Below are 19,738 nucleotides of genomic sequence, written 5' to 3' on the forward strand. Positions count from 1 at the left end.
CCTCCTCCGCCTCCTCCTCCTCCTCCTCTTCTTCATCTTCCTCCTCCTCCTCCTCCGCCGCCGCCATGCTGGTGCCCGTCTTCACGCTGAAGCTCAACCACAAGATCCTGCCCCGCGCGGTGGCGCTGGGCCGGTACGACGGGACGCACCCCTGCCTGGCGGCCGCCACGCAAGCGGGCAAGGTAACGGCGGCGGCGCGGCCCGCCCGGCCCGCGGGGCACCGGCACCGGCACCGGCACCGGCCCCGGCCCTGCCCGGGGCGGAGCGGAGCGGAGCGCCCGGCGGCTTCCCCGGCCGAGGGATGGAGCCGTCGCTGCCCGCTCCGCACCCCACACCCCAGCCCCACTCCCGGCCCGGCAGCACCGGGGCTGCCCCGGGGGCTGCAGCCACGGCCGGGCCCGCGCCGGGAGCCGCCCGGCGGCGGCGGGGAGCCCGCGGGGCTTCACCCCGGTCGCCGAGCTTTGCCCGTCGGCCGGCGGGTTTGGGAGCCGCGCGTTTCGCCGCGCCGGCAAAGCGAACGGGGCCGAGGCTTCTGGAAACGGTGCGAGGGCTGCCTTGCCGGAGCAGGGACCTTGTGTGCGCTCCCGTTGCGTCTGAAATACCAAAAAAAAAATAATATAAATAAATAAAAAAGGAGGGTTTAAGTACAGCTGAGCTTGTAAACAAAACATAGGCTGAAGGGTAAACCCACAGAGGTGTTTAGGTTGCTGTAAATACAAACGTGGTTCATCTGTGATGTTTCCCATCATTATTATATTATGTTTCCCATCGTTATTATATTATGTTTCCCATCATTATTATATTATGTTTCCCAGCATTATTATACTATGTTTCCCAGCATTATTATTATACTATGTTTCCCAGCATTATTATTATATTATATATCCCAGCATGATTAGTACTGTATATATTATGTATTTTACTTAGGAGTGCTTAGAAACAGCATAGAACAAGGGCTTGTTTGAGACACAGGCTGCACAGCCATAAAGTAAAGGCTGTTAACCACAGTACCCTGTCATCCCCTGACCCTGCTCCAAACGGCTATTGTGGCTGAATATTGGCCAGTGAGAGTGAAAACATATTTATCACAGGCCCCTTTTTAAATTAACCACGATTACCTACTGATGGAGGTTGCTGATAGGTACCAGGTAAATTTCCCTAAATGTTTGGGTTGTTTCAGTAACACTGTTACCAGCTGGGTGTAATTTGTTTGGTTTGCTTTTTTCTCCCTTACTCAGGACCACTCAGCTGCTGTTTTCAGAAACAAACAAAACAGTGGTGGTACAGCTCTGCTGGCCAGAGGAAGGTTTTTCCTGCCATTTCCCTGTTTTGGTATAGTTTAAAGAGTAACTCAGAAACAGTGTTGTCAGCAAAACCCCCAGTCTTTTGTCTTCCCTTTGAGTGAATGCCCTTCTTCCCCATCGCAGCTGTTATCCCAACAGTACTCTTTAATGTTTGTATACAAACATACATGCATTGTGATAATGTTTATATCTTTGTTTCTGCAGGTTTTTATTCATAATCCTCATGCCAGAGGGCAGAGAACAAGCACAAACAGAATGGTGCAAAGTAACCAAGATTCAGACATTTCTCTCCTCAACATTAACCAAGGGATCACTTGTCTCGCTTCGGGAGTGCTGAACCCTCAGCTTGGTTATGATTGTCTTCTGGTTGGAACACAGACTAATTTATTGGCTTATGATGTATATAACAACTCGGATTTGTTTTACAGAGAGGCAAGTTAATTTAACTGTCTGCTTTTTTTAGTATCTTCATTATTTTCTTCCCCCCCCCCCCCCCCCCCCCCCATTCTAAAGATCACAGGTTTTACATTACTTTGTCAATTAATTATTCTTCTGTTCTTTGCCTTAGTTATATTACTGTGTTCAGAACATTTTGCCTTTAGAATATCTGGAATATTTCAAAAGAAATGTGAATGTGGTGTATGTCCATGTATGCATGTGGAGAGCAGATTTCCATAATATGTCACACATCACCTAGCAAGACAAAATTTGAAAAATTCAGTGGGCATTCAGAGCTCAGCCAAACTGATAGTGATAATGTTGGAAGTTTTCTTTTTGATTTTTGTACTCTGATGTCTCGTCTGATGTTTCTTTTTCCTTTAATGTTTTCTCTGTAGGTTTCAGATGGAGCTAATGCAATAGTTCTTGGAAAGCTGGGAGATATTTCATCTCCACTTGCTATTATTGGTGGAAACTGTGCCCTGCAGGGCTTTGATTATGAAGGAAATGACCTTTTTTGGACAGTAAGGCTAATGCTTTTGATGTTTTTACAAGATTCTTTCAATGGCACTAATTCCTCTTGATTTTTTTTTTTTTTTAATCTGATAAATATTAATTTGGATGTTGATCTTTCTTAATTTATCTCAGATCTTAAACTGTAGTTTGGTCATATATTCAGTGTACTTGGATGTTGCTTGAATGTTGACTGTGTCAGTTGTTCTGTTGCTCTTGAGATCGTAGAAGTAGTTTAGCTTCTGACAGTACTGAGCACTGTTTCTCGTTTTAGGTTACTGGAGACAACGTTCGTTCATTAGCACTGTGTGACTTCGATGGTGATGGCAAAACAGAGGTTTGTAACTGTTTGCATGTGAACTCAGATGTTTTCATGGTCTTGTAATGAAACAATAATAAAAAAAACCCATGGGTTATCAAATGTGACTGACATATTACCAGGTAAAGCGATCCCTGCGTGGAAGTTGTGCCTTTTTCAGACTCTGGTCTGGCAAAGACACGCACAAAGGGTCAGCCTGCGTACAGGGAGCAGCACTGGCCCCTGGCACTACTTGAAGTGTGTGAAACTAGGCACAGCTGGAGTCTTTACAGCATCATTACCTTGCTTTGGTGATTTGATTGCTAGCTGTAATGGAAAACTTGTCTCATTTTCCTTAACTACACCAGGAGAAATACAACCAAATGCCTGTGATCATCAGTTGCAAGGCATCTATTTCAGTGGTATTTCTTGAATATGGTTATAAACGCTTTTTTAAATTTCAGAGAAACGACTTGCAGGCATCTTACGTGTAAAAAGGAGCTCTTAAAAAGCCATGCTGTGAAGAGCTTCACTTACGGGTGGCAAATTCAAGAAATCTGTTTTCACATTCAGCTTTCCTGTTTCTTCATAGTGACATGGGGAAATTAAATATTCTTTGCTTTTCTGATTTAAAATGAAGATAACTTCTAACTAGCATCTTGCTGATAAGATGCGAGACAAACAGTAGGAAGCAGTTGCCATTCTGATCGTGCAGGCTGCCAGGGGTGGGAGAAGTCGTGAATTGGTATGGCGTTCTCTGGTGTAAATGTTCTTTCATTTTGAGTGAATTGAAGGATCACGCATAGAAATATGAATCTTTAAGAAAGGTAATGGCTTCCAGGTATACATCAGATGCAAGTAAATATGGTATTAAATCACCATGCTAAAAATCCATACTTTTATCATCAGTCTTTCAATTTTAATCATAGTTACTTAAGCTTTTCTGTTTAGTTTGCCAAAAATGCTCATTTGGAATGCTTACTTGGAGTATGTAACACTTGTGTAAAGGGCCTCTACACCTTTGATGTGTGTTTTCTAAATCCTGAACTGATACAGACCCTTTGCTTGATCGGGATATTCAGGAAGTGAAAAAATTTCAGATTTTCCAATCAATTTCTGCACAGCTGCTCTTAGGGTATGGGGTTTTGTTGTGTTTTGTTTTGGTTTGGTTTGGTTTTTTTCAGTGTGCTTGAGAGGTGGTTGTAGAAAGTGGAGACAGTATATAAAGATTCAGAAACCAGGAAACCCATCTATGACACTAATTGTAAATGTTTTCCACTCATGCTTCTATGTGTTTTTTTTTGTTGTTGTTTTGCTATTTTTTTCTGATTGAGAAAAGTTAATTCTCAGCAGTTGGTGTAATCTGATGCTACTTTGAGCTGAGCAGTGGGATGCATTATCCAACTAACTTACCCTGCCAGTTAACCCAGCATGCACTTGCTGACATTTTTTTCTAGGGTTCTTTTCAATCTTAGTTATCTAGGTGCTTTTTTTTTTTTTTTTTTTTTTTTTTTTTTTGTGGCTTTTGTGAAACTGTCTCTGGTTTAAAATTGAAGTTCTGAGAAAAATGCACAGAATCATCATTTTAATTGTTGTTTGTCACTTTGTGTCTTATCTGATGTGCCTTATCTGGGAGTGCTAGCTTCATTTCCGTTCTTCTCGCCCCAGTAAAAACACATCTGCGTTTAAAATTGACTGGTTTTAAAACTGCATGAATACACTTCTGTCATTTAGTAGCTAACAAAACTAATTCGTTGTAGTCACTGTCTTCGCCAGGATTTTAAATGGATACAGGTTACTTTCTCCCATCTTGCCAAAGACAGGGAGAAAAACTTTTTCCTTGCTTTTTTCAAATTCCAGTCCAGTGGAATGAAAGTCACTGAGGTGGATGAGTTGACTCAAAGTCAGTGAAAAAAACCATCTTCTAAGCACCTCTGGGAAATGCAGCATCACCAGTAATTATTTCAGGATTCTCTGCATTTATCTGGTCACTTTTTGCTGGTAGTTGCATCTTGTCAAGAAATCTGTACCTCTTACATATGTTATTTGTTGTACATTATTTCAGTAGCTACTTTAAGCTTAGCTTGGTGTAATTTAGTTTGTCATAATTTGAAGTATCTTTACTTTGGAAGAAAAAAAGCCTTTAATATTTTTAAAAATCCAACTTTGATATGGATTTGTGTCTATTCTGCCAAGTAAAGATGGAAGATTCACTGGTTCCAGTGGGGAAAGGTACCACCAGGTTTTAAACTTTCCTTTATAATTGTTTGTCATTGATTTGATGGATGAGTTTATGGGCAAGACACTAAGCAGATCTGTTCCTTGGTTTCTCAATTTGCAAAATAGAAGCAGTGGCTTGTCACCATCTTTAGAAAGTGCTTTTCCGCGGGGCTTCTTTTTGGTTAGTACCTTCTACCTGCTCAGCTAGGAAACAGGAAAGGAACTAAGATGTGAGAAATGATAAAGAATGAGAATGCAGAAGACCCAATTCGGTGCCAATGTCCTATTTGTATAATCATTTACATAAAGTTAAAGCCTGTCTTACCCGTGCTTTGCAGTAGTGGCAGCCACCATTTAGCCTGGAGGAGCAATGATAGTTTGATGCTTGGATTCATTGGTTTTGAGTTTTTTCTTTTCAAATGAAGGATGTTCAATGGTTTTTCTCCCAGCTGTTTGCTCACAGGCTAGTAACTGGGAGTCGCTGTTTCTCTGAACCCGTGTAGTACAAGTCAAAACTGAGCTGCAGGTCTCCTGCTCCAACACAGGCAGCGTAATATTTTTGATGTGTATAATTGCAGTTATGAATTAGAACACTGAATCTTTTACAGTAGGGAAAGAGCATAACCCTGATGTTCCAAAATACCTTTTTTAATTCCTACCCCAGATGCTTCACTATGCTTTTGTAGAGTCTAGCTTGGCAAAAAAAAAAAAGTGTAATTAATACTCTGATCAACAGGAAACTTCTGAAATCTTGTCTTGACAGAGTGTACCTCTTGTTCCACTGGTAACTTTTCATACAGCTCTTAAAACCTCTTCATTGCTGGATCTGGAATATTTATTTGCCCTCTGGGTCCTGGAGTATATCCTCTTTATTTCCTTAGCTTGAATAACTATTTTTAAGGTAGACTTTATTTTTTTTTCTAGCTTCTTGTTGGCTCTGAAGATTTTGACATCCGGGTGTTTAAAGAAGATGAAATCGTGGCAGAAATGTCAGAGACAGAGGTACATTACTTCTCGCTAATGTTTATTGTAATTGCTGATGGAGCTGAAAGTTTTGTGTACTGTAAAGCTTCTCTGGTTACTCTGGTTCAGATTTATTGTGTCGTTAAATAGTTACTTAACTATTTGGCGCAGTATCTATTCTGCTAGAACTGCAAAAGTTAGAGTTTAATAATGTCTTTCATTATGCGCAGGATTTTTTGCTTTGCTTATTTCCAAACCTTTCACCAGATTGAGAAAAGTAACTATTGCTTGACTGAAAGTCAGACCCCTGTCCAAAGGTGCTGAGGGTTACTGGGTTGCAATTGAAGCAGGTGGTGCCTTCTGAGGAAAAAGAGGTCTTCTGTAAGGTTCCTCAAATGTGTTGACACAATCCGGGTGAGGTGAGTTGCCCCTGTGTGCATCCAGACAGTGCATGGCAAGGGAGGAGGGGATTGCCCAGGTAAAACGGAGGTTTGTGTTGCAATTGGAGTTACACACCGGCTGTATCACCAGGGCTGCAGTGCCTATAGTGAAGTATGGGGCAGGGAGGTTTAGAGGGATAAAGAAACGATGTGGGAGTTGCTCTTTAGCTTAAGAACTGAGAGAAGATCCCCACTGTTAAATTCTGGTTGCTCGGAAGGGTGTGAAATACCCTTATAATTGTATTTAGGAGTTTTCTTAGTGAGCCTTCTGGGCCCAGGGTATAGAGTAATGACACGTTACAGACCTTTGTCCTTGCCAATCTGAGATCTCCTCACCAAGCTGGGACTAAAAGGCTTAGCGATTAAACCACTTACGAAGAGCTATGAAAGACAAATCTGGACAGTGTTCTAGGAAAGGAAGCTGTTGCTATAGCTAGAATTGGAACTGGGCCTCTGATACGTTTTGCTGTCTGTACAGTAGCCGGTCTAGAGCCATGCTGTGATTTCTAGTTGAAGGGAAGTTAAAGGTCCATCACTCTCACGTGTGATTTATTTCCAGGTCCACAGGAGAATTGTTTTAAATTCACACTTGCAAAGTGTTAGGAGGCCTGGTACAGTCCTACTGTTCTAGTTTAAAAGGACACAGCTGCACTAAACCTTTATTTTTAGGAAGGTAAATTCAGGGAACAATGGCTTTATAGGTTGTGCTTCTTTTGGAAGACTTGAGTAGCTTGCGTTTCCTGTGTTTCATCACTTACTCTGGTGAAACCAAAGCCATAGACTGTTGTGATTCTTGAATTTATAAACGGACAATCAGGTATAAAGGGACTATTGCTACCTTTCTGGGTTTCTGACTGTTGCTGGGGTCTTCTGTCCATGCTGGGTGCTCACAATTTAGAGGGTTTTGATATTTGGGAAAAGCTTTGAGGAAGGCTCTCAGAGGGAGGGATAAAGGGTTTGGAAAACATGTTTTAGGGTAAAAGGATCAAGGAGCACAGTCAACTGAGTTTAATTAAGAAGCTGGTGAAGGCTTTAATTTAAGGAAGTCTCCTGTGCTATGTTCAACAGAAGACCAGACAGATGATTGCATTTGTTCCTCCTGGCATTAAAATCTCTAGTCTTAGTGTGTGGAAAAACCTGCATTTCCAAGCACCGAGAGCTTTAGCTCGATAAAGAGTTAAAGAGTTGCAAGGTAGCGGGTCTTAAAAGGAGTGAGAAACAGGCTGAGTTACGACTCTCTCGGGTCTTTCCCCGGAGCTGTTACTTATTCAGGTAGTACCTAGCCTGGTGTTCTAATTGTGTTACAAAGATGTCCAACTGTCTGAGCTGTTATTTTTTATCTCACAAATCTTGGGCAAAGATTTTTCTACCTATAATATCTCTAGGGCTTTCCCAACCCATGTGAAGTTGAACTCTTTGGTATCCTCAGCTCCTGAGGCTTGAGGGATGCTGTGTGTTTGGAGTTAGTTTTCAGTGATAATGTGTTAGCGCTGGTGACCACAGGAATCCTGTGAGCAGTTGTGTTGCTGCTTGTGGTAGGAAATATTTGGTCACAGTACACAGTTTGAAGGCAATTCTGCAATCTCTGCTGAAGCTCATCTTAATGCTGGCAGCGCAGCTTGCGTGAGGAAATGTTACAAGGTCATTACAAACTGATTTTTAAAATAGTTACTTCAGTACTCAATGCTTCCTACAATAGACTTATTTACCACTTAAGTATTGTACGGTTCATGTGATGGAGAGATTGTATAGGCTGTTCTCTGTTGCTCGAAGATGTGGAAGTTTTCCCTCCTGTATCCTGTCTCCTTCCTTTCCCCCACAAGACGATTACGGCGCTTAGCCCAATGTACGGCAGTCGGTTTGGCTATGCTCTTGCTAATGGGACAGTCGGAGTTTACGACAAGACAGCCCGCTACTGGAGGATTAAGGTTAGTCCAATGTTGGAATATCCCCCCTGAAAGCTTGAAGGCTGCTGGGAGACTTGGTACCAAATCTCGGGTCATTTGATGTTATCCTTACTCCTTAGACGAACTTGAAATTTTCTGCTGAGCATAGAACTTAATTTAATTTTGTTCTTACAAAATCTACCTAGTTTTATAGATACATGCAAAATGAACACCGCGTGTCAGTTCCTTCACTGCTTTGGGGACTGTTGATGATGGCTTAAACACCACCGATACAACTGTATGACTAGGGATGCTTCAGCTTCGCAGGGTTGTTTAAGCAGCAGAGGGGCAATGGAGGAGTTTGAGTTCGCTGTTAGAAAATGCCTCTGGCTCTACTGTTGAATCAATAAACTGTTTTTCAGAGACTGAGTTACTCTTGCATTGTCTATGTTTGAAGCTAATTTTTCACATCAAGGGTAATTTGCTGCTGCAGCAAATCATATTGGCAAGATCCTTTCCTGATGCTCATTTTAATATTCTTCATCTAAGACAGATTAGAGCAGTGTATTTAATAGTAATAAGAGAAAGGATTCCTTAGAGGGTGGCAGGAAGAGGCTAATGGCTTTCCCCGGTAGTCTCGTTTTATGACAATGTTGAAGTCATGGTTTTTATTTTTTTTTTTTCCCTGGAGAATATGGCTTTTTACACTTTATTTTTGTGAGTTCTAATCATCTGCTTGGATGAAAATAAATTTAAAGGAAAGATCAGGTCCTCTGAGAGCAGTGGACTAGATTTGTAATGCAAGGGCTGAGACTTCAGACGTGTATGTGACCTTAGAGATAATGATGCTCAGACTTCCTGTTGAGACATTTTTGTATTCCTTTCTTTAATCTCTGTGGCCTCATACTCCAGCGTCTTGCGTGTGTCAAGCATGTGCAAATTAGAAAACATACCCAGGCTTAATTTGTTCTTTTTTCCTCTGTCCTCAGTCTAAGAACCATGCAATGAGCATACATGCATTTGACCTGAACTCTGATGGTGTGTGTGAGTTGATCACTGGCTGGTCCAACGGAAAGGTGAGTTTATACAGGGGGGAAATGAGGAGCTGCGAATCTGGAAGCTGTGTTTGAGCAAGGCTGTTAAATGGTCTGAAGGAGAACAGCTGAAAAAGACTTGAAAACCGAGCGCTGAAAAACTATTGCAGTAAACCTAGTTTGGCTGGTGAATCCTGTGCCAAGTGCAAGATCAGAGAAAAGCTGCTTCCTCTGCTTAGCTCAGAGTCAATTGCTAAGGTGTGGTAAGTTGTTTCTATGGTAGCAGAGATCATATGCCACATCCGAGAGCTCGTGAGTGTCTCTTTTCAGCTGTGTCTTGAGGATATGCTAATAATCCTCTAAGATGTTTCCTGAATGTTCTCCAACTACAGGGAGGACAAAGCGGTTATGTAACAGGAGAGCAGCGTCAGCCTTGACTATGGCAGGATTAATCAAGTGTTATTTCATTTTATGTAAAGGCATTCTATACAGCTCAGTCTTAGTCTCTTAAGCCTGTTGCTTGGTATTCTCCTTTGCTAGAAACTACTGTTCTAGCTGCCAAATCTCTCCTGGACACAGCTTGCCATGTTTTTTTTTTTTTTTTTTTTTTTAAGTATGCTTTTTTCACACCTCTCATTACTCTCATTAGCCTGGGGGAATTTAATTAACTTCATATCAAGCTGGCAGTCTAGAGCCCAGATATGTTGTAACTCATGTTGGATTATGTGTATAACATTGTTAAAGAGAGAACCTCTCCTTGCTTCACTCCTTTCTCTGTTCTTTTCCACTGGCAGTCTCTACCCTGCTTGTTGGTCTGAAACAGTCCCTAGTGCCCAGACAGAGTAGTGCTGGCTCCTGTGCTTTCAAAAAGAGGCGCTGCGTGGAACTGAGCCCCTCTTGCTGTTCTTCTCCAGTGGAAGATAATTGAAGGTTGTGGTGTTTGTGTATAAAAATAATTCACCACACAAGGGCTGCAGCTAAGAGGAGAGGTTGTAAATACTGCAGCAAGGTTATTTCTGGTTTAGTCCCATCATTGCTGCACTCATGTGTGCATAACCCTTGCAGTCCCCTTCTTTCCTTCCCCTTGTTTGTATCTTAGGGAGGCATCCCTGAAGAGTAGTTCCTTCTAGCTTAGTCTGTCTAGAGGTCATTTCTTGATGGTATTTTTTCCACGTGTGGTGGTCTGATCAGCAGAGCTGCAAGTTCACCTGCAGTTCTGTGAGCAGAGCTGGCTTTCAGTGAACAGCTCAGAGTATGGCATGACATATATTTTGGAGTTAGCTTTCCTGTTCATGCTGTGCCTTGGAACTCTTTGTTGTTCCAGGTTGATGCACGCAGCGACCGAACTGGGGAGGTCATCTTTAAGGACAACTTTGCTTCCTCGATTGCAGGAGTGGTGGAGGGGGATTACAGAATGGATGGGAGCACCCAGTTAATCTGCTGTTCAGTTGATGGTGAAGGTAAAAGCGTTGTTCAGGATATTAATTTAATACACAATAGTATCAGGCACATCTCATCATCTCAGATTAGCTAATCGTTGTTTCAGTTCCATAGGCATTTTTGTGTGCCAAATCACCTTCGCTTTATGCGGAGTTAAGGGAGTTTTGAGTTATGCTATCTGCAAACAGTATTTTGAATATTGCCTTCTCTGTCATAATCAGCGCATGTTTCATTATGATCCAAGAAGCCATGAAAATTCACTTGCCTAATGGAAGAAGTCCCATCCAAATAATGCAAAGGTATCTATATTCAGTGCAGACTGTGGTTCTTTTGGTGGCATTATTATAGATTCATGTATAGGAAATCTTTTTTCCTATACGTGATAATTCTTTGGTTTCTTTACAGTGGGTGAAGGTGTTTAGAGAGATAAGGGTGTGTGAGTTTTTTGGTTTTCTTCTAGAGATTAATAGTTTTTATACTAGAAATTTTAGATGTTAACAGCAATTTATTTCCTGGAAAATGCTATCCTGAGACTAGAGGGGTAGTGGGTTTCTCCCACCATGCATTCAAGAAGTCAGACCTGGTTACTGTGAGTGGAAACAAATATGATGACAGATTATTTAAATAAGCTCAGCATGAATTTACAGGGATGGCTTCAGGAAAGACACTGGCATGATTATCCGACTGCTTGGCGTCAGTGGCCTGAGACAAGCAGGTCTGGCACAACCCATTTGGAACAAAAGCCTGTCCTTGTTAAATAGCACAGTGTCTAAATAGCACTGTCTTAATCACAGGCTGTGGGGATTTGCTGCGCTTGGGCTTCAGCATATAAACCTTTTTCCCAAGCTTACAGAAGGGGTGCATTGTACACGGTTCTGAAGATACCTCGTCCTAGCAGAGCTCTCAAAGTTAGCATCGCCGAACGTGATCATCCTTTTTTGATGGGTCCATCACAAACAAACCTTGGCACAGTGGGGATCCCTTTGGGCCGGAGCCTTTAGGCATTGCTAAATAGTAATAGCCCTGTTGCTGGGGTGATGTGGACCATGCATCCTCATAGTCCTTGTCATTAAGAGTTCTGTTTGGGGCCAGCATCCTTTCCCATGAGGGGTTCTTCCGTGTTTCAATGTGTTTTCCTTCTTGCTCTCACTTTAAGTGAATGATTCACTCAGAAATAATAAGCGGGTCCTTTTGTCAGAGGACAGTGTGCATGCTTCATGCTTTTCAAGTTTCCTGCAACTTTTTACAGGGGTTGCGCAGTCAGGCAGCGTATTCTTTGCAGGTATAAGATTTTTGTCCCTGGCTTTCATTGCCAGCTGCTATCAGAGCACACAGCCCTGGAGCAAAATGGAAGTTTATAGCAAGCGTCTTTGTCTCATCATCTGTTCAGCTCTTCTGTCTCCACAGGCAGGTGGAGATATTTTCATAACTCTGTGCTCCACTGGGCTACAGGGAAACAGGTCTTACCCCTTGAAGTGAAGTATCCCTTGATTTGGGGAAAAATTAATGTGGGTAAATCTCGTTTACTGGCTGATTGGCAGTGACTTACAGTCACTTCCAGACAGTAGCAACTCCTCTGACCAGCTCTAGAAATCCTGGTACACATTTTATTAATTTTGAATAATTGCGAACTTGCCTAAGGACCCGAAAGAATGATTGCAGTGGGAGTCCTCTTGCAAAAGGACTAGGTGCTGCACTTGTCTGGTCAGGCGAAGACAGCTTAAAGACAAGTTGGAAATTCACCTTGCTTCTTTTTTCAAACGTGCAGTTCTCTTGTCCTAACTACCAGGGAAGTCAGAGCCTCTGTGGGTGTGAATCAATGCTCAGGTTTTCAGCTGAATGGTACCAGCTAAAGGCCAGAGTCAGTGTCTGCTTGCTGAGGTGGTAAAAGGGGATCTCGTTACAGAAACTAAAGTTTTGGAGAGGCTTTGAAAGGCTTTGCTGAAATTGGCTATGTTTTGTTTCTGTACAGTCCGGGGCTATCTGCCAGGAGGTGAGGAGATGAAAGGAAACCTAATGGATACAAGTGCTGAGCAGGACCTGATCCGAGAACTTAGTCAAAAGAAACAAAACCTGCTGCTGGAATTACGAAATTATGAAGAAAATGCAAAGGTGCTAAAACACTATAAATCAGGATTAATCTGGGAAGCGGTTATGGGGCAGTCCAGACAAGTCAGAGCTGTAACATGTTAGGATGCAGCGAGATTGTCTGCTGGGGATTCCTGCTTCTGCATCTGCCTTGCTCCTTGTGCAAGTTCAGAGCTTGCTTTTTGTATTTTAATAAGTAACATTATCCTTGCTCTTTCAGCTTGCCAGAGCGGTTGTGTTTGGAGCTGGATTGTGTTCAGCCCTGTGCTTTGGTTTATGACTGCACATTGTAATTTTCAATGCATGAACCAACTTGGGGATCACAGGGATTGTGTGAGAGAATCAGGTGAATGGGAGCACTGCCAGGGTATAGGGAGCGCACCTGCGGCTTGATGGTGAGGGTGCAGAAATGAAGAGCTTCAAAAAATAGTCTGAGGAAAGAGCAAATTTATATTTGAACAGTCAATGACCACCATAGCAAAAGCATGGAAGATATAAGCTTGTGCTTTACTCAGAAAAGCACTTAATATATATCCAATTTAAAGGTTTGGGTGCAGAGCTGAGCTCCATCGACACTTGAACAAATTGTAGCACAAGTGTCCACAACCCTATGCGTAATCCTAATGCAGTGTGAAGTGTCTGGGAATTGCTGTGATACAACATTCTCCTGCAAGAAAAAAGAACTGATTTATGCATGTTTTCTAGGTTGCTTGAATGAAAATGTTGAAATTCTGATACTGAAGGGTATGTGTTTTGCAACAGGCTGAACTGAACGCTCAGCTGAAGGAAGCTGATGGGCAGAGAGGTGTGATTCCAGCAAATACCCAACTCCAGACAGCCCTCTCGGTTAATCTGGGCTCCGACAGCCAGTCTGCCCATGTGGAGCTGTGTATTTCCACCACAAATGGTGAGCGGTAACCTGCAGCCGTTGATATTCGTTTCATGTAAATTCATGCAAATGTTTAGTTATATTTAGCTGATGATTTGCCTGTCTCCCCTTTATTGTCTGTAATTTCCCCTTTGTGGTTGCCTTCCTTTCACAGAGTTTTGAATCAAGCAGTGTTCCTTTGATGGGTCTCAGGGGAGAGGAGTTTGATGGAATTTGTTTCTTGTTATGTGTTGTTTTCCAAGGCAATTAACATTTAACTTGGATGAAATGAGGCTCGGTGATCCCTGCAACACTCCTTGTGTTGACTCTAAACACTAACCTACAGCTGTGTTAGTGAGGGTGTTGCACGAATGCAGCTGGACCTCAGCTGACTTTCTATGTAAAACTGGAACTACCCCAAGATAGCAAACTCGCCTAGCACCAGGCGTGCTGAAGATGCAGTTGAGTCCAGATGTGATAGTCTGGGATATTTTAACACTTCAGAGGGGGGTCGTAAAGAGTTGACTGTGCTGAATTCTGAAAAGAGTGCTGGTTTGTCGCCAGAGGACCACTGTTAATTGAGGACCTGCTTTTTCTTCCCGTTGGTAAGACACAATCATCCGTGCTGTGCTGATCTTTGCTGAAGGCATATTTGAAGGGGAGAGCCACGTGGTACACCCCAGTCTCCAGAACCTCTCCAGTTGCGTTCGTGTTCCCCTCACTCCACCCAAAGATGTCCCTGTGGATTTGCACATCAAAGCCTTTGTGGGTTACAGGAACAGGTGAGGTTTGTGTTGTGGTCTCTCCTCGTCTCCAGAACTAACTGTGTGACCTGGAAACGGGCATGATGTGCCTTCGTGCTTGTCCCACGGGAAGCGCACCGTTAATTCCCGGGTGCCCCTCTTCTCTGTGTTACTGGGAAGAAAGCTGGAACGCTTTCTTAAAAACACTGTTGCACCGGTGCTGCTGAGCTCTTCTCCAGGCAAAGTCTAAATGCTCTGGAGTCATCTGCCTTCAGGGGAACAGTGAGCGTTTCTTGTCCCTGGAATGCCTTGCTGTGGGTCTCTGGAGTCGATCATGTCCAGGCTGCCTCTCCCGTGGTGGCTGCTCTGGACAAAGTACTTGAGCAAGCCCGGAGACACAGTGGTGTCTTTCAAGCTACAAAGTAACCCTGAACCCATTTGTCCTCAGGGTAAATAGAAAGCAGCCTATGCCTGATTTCAAGACAACGCTTTTCCAGTTTCCCATAGAAATAAAATGTCTCCTCGTGTAGACTTGACACCAGCTTTCTCCCGGCTCACATCTGCCTGAGCTGGCAGTGCCCCAGGAGGCAGCATCCTTTCCCTGAACAGGGGGGCATATTTTGAGAGCTAGCCACTGCAGAAAGAACGTGTGGGACTGAATTCCCTTTTTGTTTTCTCTGTTTGTCTCTATTATTGCTTTTAATAAGACTTCACTGAACCGGTAAAGAAAATACCCAATCACATAGTAAAATCCAAAATGTGTTAACCTGGAGAATATATTTCATTGGAGGGATTATGGAAAATGTAAGCAACGGGGAGGAATCGTTCAACCTTGTGATGTGATAAGCCTAGAATTTCCAAGTTCTAGCATTTTTTTCTGGGAAACGGTAAGCAGCTGATTACACAGCTGGAAGCTGCTGATGTCAGTAGCCAGCTAAAAAAGAACCAGGAACCACTGCAATAGGTGCATCCCTGGTATGTTGGTAACTTGTCTATTTTTCCTTTGGATTGCTTCCAGCACGCAGTTCCATGTATTTGAGTTGACAAGACAGCTTCCCCGCTTTTCAATGTACGCCCTGAGCCACCCGGGCTCAGCCACGGAGCCGCTGAGCTTTGTTAACTGTACAATGAGTGAGAGGCCACAAAGGGTGAGTTTCTGCTCTGCTTTCTATTCCCCGGCCCTGTGTACACGTGCTGCAGGTGGAGGGCTTGCAATTGGCTTGAGATTTCCCAGAGCAAAGGAAAAATTACGCACTGAACTGCACGGCTGGCCTTTGGAGTCTGCGTATTACAACTTGACTCGGTGCTTTTTTTTTTCTTCTTTAAAAGATGCCTCAGCTGAGGCATTCCCTGCTTCAGGAATTCCTGCAGGAACTAATGGCCCAAGATCTTGAGGCATTTCAGATACCTTGTTTGCTGTGTGATGGCTGCCAGAGCCCTGTAGTGAGTGATGAATTTTGTAAACGAGCAGAGAACAGGAAAGAGGCACTACAGTGCCCAGATAAGGGCTGAGTTTCACAACACGTGAGCAGCAGTGCTGTAGCTTTGGTTCTAACAGATCTGATTTGGGGGATGGCAGTAATTAGAGCTGTAGGGCTCTGCCATATTTACCTGAGCTTCAGTGCATTAAATGGCCGAGGCAAAAACCAAGATGAAACGAAACTTTCCTCTAACTTCTTGCAATAGAACCAAGCCTTGCTTCCCAGCTTTCTCCAGTCTCAAGGCCTGGGCTTATGATTTGGCCTTGGGCTGTGGTCTCTGGTTGATGGATTTGATTTTCTTAGGAATATTCAGCTTTGGAGCAAGGATTCAAATGTCCTCATTCTAACAAGTTTGTGACATGGGTTTAGGGGATGAAATTCAGGAAATGAAATTTCCAGGGTACCCTGAACAGCGTGCCCTGGTGCATATCACGTGCAGGGACACTGTGTGGTCCTCCAGGCTTTCCACACAGGTGATGGTCAATGCTCTCCATTTTCTTTTTGCAAGATTGTGATGTGGCTGAATCAGAGCTTCCTGCTACCAGAGGATGCAGAGTTTCAGAGCGCTCCCTTTCAGGTTTGCTTCACTTCCCTTCGTAATGCAGGTCAGCTCTGCATCAAAATCAAGCCCGGCGGAGAGGTGAGTACCTTCATGGACAAGGGGAACACCCGTTTAATTATTATACTCCTATGAAACTTAAGGGTGGTGCCAGTATGAGGCAGTGAAAATGAAGGACAGTTGAACAGGCAGAGAAAGCACTCATGTTTTAGGGATGTTTTTGGCAACTTTTGGGTCTGTTTACTGTTAGCAGGTAAAATTCCAGGGCCTGTTAATGAGGAAAACAGCTTAGCCTACAGATCTGTAGGAAGGGATTTGTTCCCACACAGAGTGGTTTCAGAGAGTCGTAATTTGGGGCACAAAGGCTGCCCATAATTTTTGCACTGCTCCTGTGTGCACAGATGCCTCTTTGCCCTGGGCCTGAATAAAAGCCCCTTTGAAATCAGTGTCTCCTTATCTACTGAAAGCTGTCGAGCTTGCTCATGCAACAATTTTGCCTCTTGATAGAATGATCTGCTTTGAGCCTGGCTGACTGTTTGAGAGACAGTCCTGCTGGGCGGCTCTGGGAGGTGTTTTGGCATGGAAGAGTGCTGAAGAGCTTTCTTTCCTTTCTGACAGATTTCCATCAACACGGATGATATTGATCTAGCTGGTGACATTATCCAGTCAATGGCCTCCTTTCTGGCCATTGAAGATTTGCAGGTGGAAGCAGATTTTCCTGTGTACTTTGAGGAGCTGCGGAAAGTGTTGGTCAAGGTGAGGAGGCATCGGGCGTTTCTCAGTTGGCAGCTAAGCCAATTTAACTGGGGGCATTTTGACGAGCAGATCTCTAAACTGCTTTATCTCCTTTGTGGAAATCAGCCAGCGATGGCTTGCTGTATATTCTGTGCAGAGAACAATGGGACACCCTCAGCTTTCTGTTTCTTCCTTGTTCTGCAGAACGGGCCCTTGGTCCCCAGCAGTTGATTGTTGAGAATAATGTAAATATGTTGTCCGGGAGACCGAGCTGTGGATTGGGGTCGGGGTGTAGGGTGTGCCTCTCAGCCTGATCCCCCCGTTTTCTAGGGGACGGGGTACTGCTCTGGCAGCCAGGGAGTGAGGGGGAGGAGAAGCTGGTGGGTTGAGTTGGGACGTGCTTTCCTATTACGCTGTGCCAAGGTGTAGCTTGAAGAACGACCCGTGTGCCCGGAGCGCCCGGGGCTCTCTGACGAGTGTTTGCTGTGACCAGGTGGACGAACACCACGCGGTCAATCAGAGGCTCACTGCCGACATGGCTGAACACTCCAACCTCATCCGCAGCGTGCTGGTCCAGGCAGAGGACGCACGACTCCTGGGAGACATGTGAGCAGTGCCTGCTTAGCTGGTGTGGGTCGGGCTTAGGGCGGCCGGGCTTTGCTTTTTAGGCAGGAAAGAACACAAACACCCGTTTGTGTGATAGAGGGCTTGCCTAGCTACAGCTCTTGGTGTAGAATCGGTACCTTTTGCTGGTCCCACCATCAGCTCTCCTTGAACTTTGTCTCGTTCTTCAGGTGGAAAACCAGCCTGGGGAAGGCAAAAGGGGAAGGGTAGGGGCTTGGTATAGAGCCAGTGGGGTGATTCAACCTCGAGATGGTGAGATACACGAGAAGAGAAATATTAAGGGAAGTAGGGCGGCCAAAGCTGTCTGTGGTGTGTCAACTTTTGACACCACCAAAGAGATTTTAGGTGTCAGTCTTTTCACTCTGATATGCTGTGTGTTGCTAATGTCCTGTCTCTACTGTCAAGAGCAGCAGGAAAGAGGTCCGAGGTACTGCAGAGCAGTGTTACTTTCTCTGGGGAAAGTGGCATCTCCTCTTTGGGTTGCTGAACAAAGGAACTGCAAAAATAGACTTTTTTTTTTTTTTTTTTTTTTCAGTAAAATAATGAGTATAACCAACATGTCTAGACAAGTCTGTTGTCTTGTAGCTGGCAGACATGCAGGTAACCGTGGTAGCCATCGCAACCACGTATCGCTACACCTTTATATTGACAAACCAGGAGTGACTTTCTTGTCTTCAGAGGTGCAAATAACTGGACTGCTTGTTCCCCCAGGAAAAACATGAAGACGCGGTACATCGAGCTGTATGATCTTAACAGAGACTTAATAAATCAGTACAAAATTCGTTGCAACAATCACACAGAGCTGTTGAATAATCTGAAAGCTGTGAATCAGGCAATCCAGAGGGCCGGGCGGTTACGTGGTAAGTTTGTGTGTTGGGAGGGAAAGGGGAGTCTTGGGCCCCAGTGAGGCAGATAAGATGTGTCTTGGAGGCCACCTGGGTTGGTTAAGCAACTTCAGGCTTTTTGGCCTGAAACTAAATTAGTAGAAGTAATCTTTCATTTTTCAGTCATAGCCAGTCGCTGTGACAGTCAACCGTGAGTGTCCAGTATAATCTGGGATTGCAGTATTAGAAAGAACAGTTCAAAGCAGTTTCCAGGATGAACTGGAAATTGCTAGTTTTGTTGAGCACAATTTTTAAAACATTTTTAAAGTATTGTTTCAGTTCTTAATTTATAATTTTGCTTAAATAAAAACCTCTATCAGTTTAATCAGGGCTGCTTATCTATATTGTTATCCCGTAGGTCTTTGGGGAAGGAGGTGGTTTTTGTCTATTTATAGCATTCCCCTTTCAACAATTCCTTCAAGTTTTCCTGTAATAAAGCTACAGATGATTCTTCTTTAAAGAAAGGATTTTATTTACACATTAGCCCAAAGGTGGCATTTCACTGCGTGTTTAAGTAATACTTGAAAGAAACCCCTAAATTTTGAGACAAAGTCAAATAAGTATTTTTACCAGTTTCTTACTCAGTAACTGAAGTGGTTGTTTTGTTTTTTTTTTTTCCTTTTTTTCTCTTTACAGTTGGCAAACCTAAAACACAAGTGATCAGTGCTTGTCGGGATGCAATAAGAAGCAACAACTTTAACATGCTGTTCAGGATAATGCGTGTGGGAACAGCCTCTTCTTAAAACAGCTGGAGGAGCAGCAGCTGCAGAGAGGCAGCGTTCCCAGGCAGTCACGGACCGGTGACAACAAGCGGTTAATTCAGTCCCCTACTCCACTGCAGGGTGAAGGAATTGCAAAGGTAGCGTTTTAGTTAAGCTATCAGGTGAGAAATGTTGTTTCACAGGCCAAAGCTGTGAGGAGAAAGCATCAGAGTTTTAAGTGCAGATGTATTTATGCAAGACAAAAGGTATAACCTTGGAACAGTTATTTTTCTTACAATAATTTATTTATGTATATTAATATATTTTGTAGTTAAGGCATTGGCCTTTTCCATTAAAACTTAGACTGGTTTGACTGCTTGTGTTCTGTTTTAGTTGGGGAGATGCGTACGGTTAAGTTTATTTGTTGAAAAAAACCCAAACCCAAACCACTTTTCTGGTTCTGCTGCATCGTCTCTGTGCACAGTAAGCACTTAAACTCTCTGTGTCGGAGAATCCCGG

The 19,738-nt window shown here is 43.5% G+C and overlaps 1 protein-coding gene across 1 annotated transcript; it reads left to right on the plus strand.

The window, feature by feature from the left end:
* On the plus strand, window positions 1–19,593 carry BBS2 (Bardet-Biedl syndrome 2). Its single transcript, XM_042797385.1, has 17 exons — window positions 1–182; window positions 1,509–1,736; window positions 2,141–2,266; window positions 2,530–2,592; window positions 5,698–5,775; window positions 8,000–8,104; window positions 9,052–9,138; window positions 10,421–10,556; window positions 12,509–12,648; window positions 13,387–13,531; window positions 14,103–14,274; window positions 15,254–15,383; window positions 16,225–16,356; window positions 16,894–17,031; window positions 17,504–17,616; window positions 18,346–18,494; window positions 19,155–19,593. Exons 1-17 carry the CDS (start codon window positions 66–68, stop codon window positions 19,259–19,261), a joined length of 2,166 nt encoding a protein of 721 aa, XP_042653319.1. The 5' UTR covers window positions 1–65; the 3' UTR covers window positions 19,262–19,593.
* Window positions 19,594–19,738: the final 145 nt, after the last annotated feature.

This window comes from Tyto alba, unplaced genomic scaffold (assembly GCF_018691265.1).
Source record: "Tyto alba isolate M040663 unplaced genomic scaffold, T.alba_DEE_v4.0 Super-Scaffold_26, whole genome shotgun sequence".
NCBI classification, from domain to species: domain Eukaryota; kingdom Metazoa; phylum Chordata; class Aves; order Strigiformes; family Tytonidae; genus Tyto; species Tyto alba.